Here is a 7,713-nt window from a genome sequence, read left to right on the forward strand (position 1 = left end):
AACATACAGGAAATTCATTTTCTGTGCTCAGATGAGATCTGATCATTCTCGCTCACTCTTATAGATCCAAGGTTTGTGGGACAGTGTCTCATGTCTCAACGTCAAAGTGTAATTGCTGTATTTTTGCTACAATATTCCCTGCTGCATCATCAGAACCCACTGAGAGCAAGATGCCTGTGGAAAAGCTGAAAGACTTTAAAGCGCTCAGTCGCCCAAACCGGAATGAGATCAATACTTTATTTTAAACTCAGGGCAATAAAATCAGTCAACCAGCAGCTCAGTGCAAAAATGATGAACAACCACAATCACCAATTTTGGACAAAGGTACACATGGGAAATACACTAAGAATTTTATTAAATTCTATAAAGCACTGAAAAAATAATCTAGAGATAAAATGATTCTCGATTAATTAACAGGAAAATAACCAACAAGATTTTTGATTATTTGTTCAAATTATTATGAATACATAGGCTTTTCAGTTTTTGTTTTATTGTGGCCTCTGGCACCATCTCGTGGCAGACAGTAAAAATGACAAGTTATCATGAGCTGTATTTTCAAACGCTCAAACACCAACGTTTATGAAAAATTAAATAATTACATTTATTTATAGCTTTTAGAATTCTTTGTTGGACTTGCATTTGAATTAATAGTTTATTAGTCACTGTGAAATTAAAGGACAAAGATGTGATTTAAGCAACGTTAAGTAAATTTATGAGATGCACGAACTCAGATTTAGGATATCAAGTCGAGACAAAGTGATTTTAGGAGAAAAGTAAAACATTTTTATAAGTTAAAGTTAAATCAGTCATGGTAATGTCTGATATTATGACACAATCATCATTTAGTAATTCTATTAGAAAACAAGTGATTTTTTTCTACTTAACTGTCACATGAGAATCATGGCTTTTCATTAAATTCTTTATCGTGGTCACAGGATCTCGCGGATCATAGAGTCAGTTCAACACCTCAAACTCATTTTGTCTTTTCTGTATATTTGCGTTTTCACCTTTTCCACTTTTGACCTGTGGGGGGCACTAAAGCATCTTTTAGAGTCACCTTCCTGCCACGACCCGCCGTAGAAGAAATTGTGAAGACGGTGCGATGAGGTGGGTGTTGCTCATTTATTAAATTTTTTTCCAAGGGAAAATCATACAAATGCTTGATTATTTAGGCTGCTGTAGAGGCATATAAAGGGTTTTTACAGGCAGCTAAAAATGCGCAATGTGGAACAGTGTTTTCAGAGCAAATCGTGACAGCTGCGGTCCGCCTACACTATTAGCATGTTAGGTAGCTGTTAGTGAAGAAAAAAATGTTAAAACTTAAATCCAAAATCAAATGACGAAAATCACTACTAATGTTCAGTACGGCTCTAATGCAGCTACAAAATAATTCTAATTAAATATATAGGAAAAAGCTGTCTTTGCTCGGAAATATAAATTTAATGTGCAGGTCAATACTTGTTTTATTTCTAAAAAGTTGTATAATTTACTGTGTGCGCGCGCGCACAGTGCAGCTTTTACCTAAACACACACACATAATTTACAGTGTGTGGACAGTCACTGTAGAGATGTGTATAAAAATTCTATCCCATACCAATATAAAAACTGACTGTGAATTCAGAAAGAACATAAAAACCCTTTAAAATGACACCAAAATCATGTGGTTATCTTAAGTATTAAGGAAGTTATGGGCGTTTTTGTGCTGGGAATCAAGCTTTTTTTCCTGGCCTTAATGAGTAGATGAAACAATAGGGCCTTTGTTTCCGAGTTGGACTTGTTCCTTCATATTTTTTCTCATAACGTCCTTAATATCCAAGATATCTCCATGAAATTTTCAGGAATGATGGATTACCACCTCTCCTACATTCTCCTTCATTTTAAATGGTATATCATCTCAACAGTGGCAGTCACTGGATTTTGGTGAGCGACCAGAATCTGTGTGATACAGCCAATCCTTCTGAAATTAAGCAAAAATGAAGAGAAATACTTACTCTTCATTCCCTATACATTGATTTTTAATCCCTATCCTTCCTTCCGGTACAATTTAAGTGACTTTGACGAAGCAAAAGCAAGAAATCGGGTAACTTCTATCTCCGATTGCCTGTGATGAAAATTTGAACACGAGGTGGGAGCTGGGTAATTCTTCTACGTCATCGACCTAAAAATAGATCTGTAACCCTCCAACATCCAATAGCAACTCCTTGTGCAACTCCCGGAAACATGGTCACATGCAATTATGCAGAACCTAATCGAGGCGCTGGCCTACTTGTCCACAATAGACAGTCCAGCTTTTACCTCTATTGACTTGGTCGCGGCCACGTCACTGTAAGTTTACGTCAGCGTCAGCTCCGTCGCTGATGTTAAAATCTGTGGCTGCTGATGTGTTTTACCCATCAATGTCTATTTACTCACTAGATGGAGGACCGCAGCAATCCGCTTCTTTGCTAGCTGTTGCCAGAGTGACGTCATCTTGGTTAGCGTCTAACAACCAAACATAAGTAGAAATCGATGTGGGCATGATAAATGTTTTCAAGAGAGTTTCACCATGAATCTGCATTTTCTGTGCTACTGCTGTGCTGTTACATTTTTTTCAAAATCAGTCCCATACGTGTACAGTCACTATTTGTCAAAACGAATACAGAAGAGGATCAGACTATTTATATAATAGACTTGAATGAATTTGTTAGTCCCAGTCCAAATACAAAATAATACAATCAGTTTGTCAGACACACTGTCTGCCACGACACGAGATACTAGTCTGATCCTTAATTAATTTCATTATGAAGTTAAGTTAAAGATAGGAAATAATCAGGGGTGAAAGTAAGAGCTTCGCGCTTGCATCATATTAAAGATATTAATATTAAAGACTGTTCTTAACCCACCTGTGGCGCCGCTTTTACAGAGCGCTTCTCTGTGAAAATTTCAAATAAAATGAAATAGCCACACAAGCCAAGGTGAAAGTAAGATTATACAATAATTTCTGGACAAAGTTGAAAGAAATCTGTAAATACTTCACTGGAATATGGAGTATGTCATAGAGAAATTAATCTCATTCATATATATTCTTATAGTAGTAGAATATACAATGTCAAAGCACTGTCACGTGACCCAAATTGAGAGAAAAGGCATTTCCATTCTATGAATTTGCTCTTACAGAATATCTCAGGATAGAAAACGTGTGAAGAAGAAACCCGAGGCTAATTAAAAAGGGATAAATTGAGATTTATGAAAGTGAGACTTCTAATTGAATCACTAAATGAATGGTGCGATATTTATCACGACAAAGCATTCAGGCAGTAAAACTGAAGCCACTGCTTTACAGAATATAGATCGACACAAAAAATAAATAATTTTCTAACCTTTATTCAGCAATTTTAGTCATTTTCCCATATCATTAATATTGCACACGTTTTACCAAAATTGGAGCAACTTTAACTTTTGACCCCTGTACAAAATGACACTGACCTTTGTCACCATTCTTGTTGTTTTTATCCAGTAACTCTATGGAATTCAGTCACAAATAGTCCAAACTATACCTTTTTGGAATCTTTATGATCAGTCAAATAATGTGGAATATTTTTCAATATGATTGGAGCATCTTTTAATTTTGACTTCTGTGTAATTCTTCAATTGACCCCTACCTGACCACTAATTGAAAAGTCAAGTAGCCAATCAGTTTTTTTCAAAAGAGGAGTGTCTAAGGGGTATTTCTGCTGAATTTTATGCTTTTATCACCATTTGCATGATTCCCCTCTAAATATTCTCTTATCTGCTGCACTAAATGTGGCGGCTGCTTGCAACAGCTCACATAATGCATCTGCCATCTAGTGGATTAAATAGAAATCAATGGTTTGAACATAGAGATACATTGTGTATGTGGGACTGGTATTTGCTCATGAATTCCACATTTAAATAATTCTTTGTTTGTATTTAGTTGTATTTCTGTTGTTGGGACCTTAGTGTGGCCTTCAACTATTCAGAGGGTTTGGATAATATCACCCGAGAGTGATATAAAACCAAACAGCAGCTGCAGAACTGGCATGTCTTCCGTTCCAACACGAAGTTGGACGATGAAAAAATGATCCTACACAGTAGCAGATGTTCAATATCATGATATTTATTCCTACTTCATAGACACACCAGGTATTTTTGTATTTTATATCATTTATGTCACGTATGCATTGTGAATTGCTGGTCTGCATCAGGAGGGGCTGCTGCTGATATTTTCCCCAAAGTAACGCATGATCGATGTGGCACATAATCCTCTTGGTGTGTTGTGATGGATTTTAATTTTCTTTCTTACTTTGTTGGTACAACACACTGCCTCGCATAAAAAAAAAAAATAGTGAAAATTTAAAAAATTCGCATCAACTTCATTGCTACTGATTGTTTACACCCCAGCCAGCATTGCTGAGCATGTTGCTAAGAGCTCACAGACAGAGTGCCCGGATGTGCGACCAAGTCTCTCTCTCTCTCTCTCTCTCTCTCTCTCTCTCTCTCTCTCTCTCTCTCTCTCTCTCTCTCTCTCTCTCTCTCTCTCTATATATATATATATATATATATATATATATATATATATATATATATATATATATATATATATATATATATATATATATGCAGAAGGTTCACGGTTGAAATCCCACCCCTGCCACAACAGTGCACCTTTTACATCTAAATGTATGTAATGTATAATCTGTGCTTAGTGGAGCTTTTTCCTCAAAATAAATAAATATATAATTTACAGTGTGTGCAGAATGCAGCTTTTACATCTAAAAATGTATTTAAAGTTTTATTACATTAACTAATCATTTCTCAGATTTCAAAAATAAATAAATTAATATCCCGGTTCTCCCACAGTCATTATTCTGTTTCTCCTCCAGTCCACCTGAGTCTTGCTGACCTTCGGTGGTGATTGGCCGGTGCAGCTGTCTGTCATCATGCAAGGCTTCTACTCCAAGCTTGACTCCTCCTCCTCTGCCTCCTTACTGGGGGTCAGAGGTAACGGGGCTGCTGTCCCACTTAGCCTGGCTGTGGAGACAGAGAAAGCTCAAGCCCTCTTGCAGACATTTAGCTCCGCCTCTCTCCTGGCGTCTGCGGGACTGGGTGTGTTCTGCGTGGTGGCTGACCACGCCCTCCAGCTGTCAGTCATTCAGCAGCACCTTTGGCTGCGTGCCAGTCTGGACAACGCAACGCATGGATTGGTGGGTCTGTGGTCGTGGGCAGTGGTTATTGGACTCAGAAAACGAAGCGATGTGTATGAGATGCTGTTGGCCGGCCTGCTGGCGTCCATCATCGATGTGGATCACTTCTGCATGGCCGGCTCGCTGTCACTCAAGGTAAGCCCCTCAGTGATGTGCTTCCTGTCTCACATTTGGAGACATTTACGGTCATACGTGTAGCTCAGTGGCGGCGCTGTGGGGAAAAAGTCTGCTTAAAATCACATTTCCTGTCTGCATGATTCCAGAAATGATCAATTACACGTTGCAACAAACTCACCAAATCGATACCTGAATTACGCTTACATGACATTAATTCTTTGCTCTCCCTCAGGCTGCCGTTTCTCTCACTCAGCGTCCTCCACTCCACTGCTCCTCCCTCATCCCCATCCTCTGTCTGTCCCTCCGCTTCCTCATGTGGATTGGGCGTCTCAAAGATGCCTGGTGCTCCTTGCCATGGATGCTGTTCATCGCTATGGCAACACACCATGTTCGGGACGGCGTGCGCCACGGCCTGTGGGTGTGTCCGCTTGGCAGCACAGCACCTATTCCTTATTGGCTGTATGTCAGTACCACGGCAACACTTCCTCATCTCTGTTCAGTGCTCATGTACCTGACAGGAACCAGGGACATGATCTCCAGCAAACACGGGATCGCCATCGACGTCTAGCGCTGCTGCATTGGAAGAATTCTGGAGGAATAAGAGCGTTTAGATAATTGAACCTACTGATGGAAACATCTGTTAACGTGCTGACAGGGTCGTGCTGGGTTCCTTAGTTCTGTTTGTTAATTCAGGTGTTTCATCACTAAAAGTTGTATTACCCCAAATTCATCCAAGCAACTCGTCTGACACTGGCTGGAATTTTATTAGTTAATTTTGTTCTTCTTTAGGGTGCTCCCAGTAGGGGGCACCACAGCAGATCAATCGTTTCCATCTCATCTTGTCCTCTGTATCTTCCTCTGTCACACTAACCACCTGCATGTCCTCCCTCAGCACATTCATAAACCTCCTCTTTGGCCTCCCTCATCTCCTCCTGCCTGGTGGCTCCATCCTTAGCATCCTTCTCCCCATATACCCTGGGTCCCTCTGTACATGTCCAAACCATCTCAGTCTCACCTCTCTGACTTTGTCTTCAAACCGTCCCACCTGAGCTGTCCCTCTGATATGTTCATGCTGAATCCTGTCTTTTCTCGTCACTCCCAAAGAGAATAAGAACATTTTCAGCTCTGCCTCCTGTCTTTTTGTTAGTGACACCGTCTCTAAGCCGTACAGCATAGCTGGTCTCACTACTGTCTTGTCAGTTTTTCCCTTCACTGTTGCAGATATTATTTTGTCACCAATCACTTCTGCCACCTTTCTCAACCACTCCACCCTGCCTGCACTCTCTTCTTCACATCTTTACAACACTCTCCATTACTTTAGACAGTTGACCCCAAGTATTTAAACTCCTCTACTCCACCACTTCTACTCCTTGTAACTGCACTATTCCACTGGGCTCCCTCTCATTCACACACATGTACTCAGTCTTGCTCCTACTGCCTTTCATTCCCCTACTCTCCAGAGTGTATCTCCACCTTTCCAGGTTAGACTCAACCTGCTCTCTACTCTCACTACAGATCACATCATAGTCCATGGAGACTCCTGTCTGATCTCAACCATATTTACCATATTGCTACCCACAGATCTTCACCTGTTTTCTTTTTCCCAAAACTTCATGCTGTGGCTGATCAACTTAATGCCTCTGTAGTTGCTGCAGCTCTGCACATCACCCTTGTTCTTAAAAATAGGAACCAGGGACCTCATGTACAAAGTGTCCATACGCACAAAGACGTGGTGTATGTCCGTCTCCGCGCTAATGTTCAGATCAGGCATGTGGAGATTAATTGATATGAATCGGTATGTAGATACAAACGTGCACGACGTGAGTGTATGGGTTCATTCAGTATGCATTGACTCAGTTGACGGGTGAAATCGTGATGCAGCGCTCGCTGCTTGCTTGCATCGATTTTTTTTTTTTCTTTCCTCTGAGGCACATTGAATGCACCATCACTGCTTCACGTTGTGTTTTAAACACGGACGAAGCCCGACAGCACATTTCTACCACTACAGACATGCAGGTCATGCAAGAAACAGCAGCAAGTGGTTGAAAGAGGTTTTTGACGCACCTAAACTTTTAGATCAGGGCCCGTATGCACAAAGCAGCCTAAGGCTAAAAATAGCTCCTAGTGACATTATTCTAAGAAAAATCTTAGAATTTCTCCAATTCTTAGACATTTCTTAGAATTTTCCCTTGGTAAGATGAAAGTTGTCCGCAAAGCACCTTAGGCCTTAACAAAACTCCTAAGGTGCCAAACTTTTAAGAGTAGTGAGGAGGATTTTTAAGAAGCTTTAAGAGTGTCTTAAGCAGACAAGCTGGTGGAAAAGACACAGAGGAAGGAGAGATATTCTCCATATGTAGGATGACAGTGAGTCAGTAACACACTGCCAGCTTGA

The 7,713-nt window shown here is 40.3% G+C and overlaps 1 protein-coding gene across 2 annotated transcripts; it reads left to right on the top strand.

Annotated features, from left to right (window-relative positions):
- Window positions 1–1,035: 1,035 nt before the first annotated feature.
- tmem267 (transmembrane protein 267) lies at window positions 1,036–6,221 on the top strand. 2 transcript variants are annotated; one of them, XM_034192940.1, is made up of 3 exons: window positions 1,036–1,107; window positions 4,884–5,339; window positions 5,554–6,221. In XM_034192940.1, the coding sequence occupies exons 2-3, from the start codon at window positions 4,941–4,943 to the stop codon at window positions 5,887–5,889; spliced, it is 735 nt and encodes a 244-aa protein (XP_034048831.1). In that variant the 5' UTR covers window positions 1,036–1,107; window positions 4,884–4,940; the 3' UTR covers window positions 5,890–6,221. The 2 variants fall into 2 exon arrangements, with proteins under 2 accessions (XP_034048831.1, XP_034048832.1); XM_034192941.1 differs by having other exon boundaries at window positions 5,575–6,221.
- Window positions 6,222–7,713: the final 1,492 nt, after the last annotated feature.

This window comes from Thalassophryne amazonica, chromosome 17 (genome assembly GCF_902500255.1).
Source record: "Thalassophryne amazonica chromosome 17, fThaAma1.1, whole genome shotgun sequence".
In the NCBI taxonomy this organism is placed as follows: Eukaryota; Metazoa; Chordata; class Actinopteri; order Batrachoidiformes; family Batrachoididae; genus Thalassophryne; species Thalassophryne amazonica.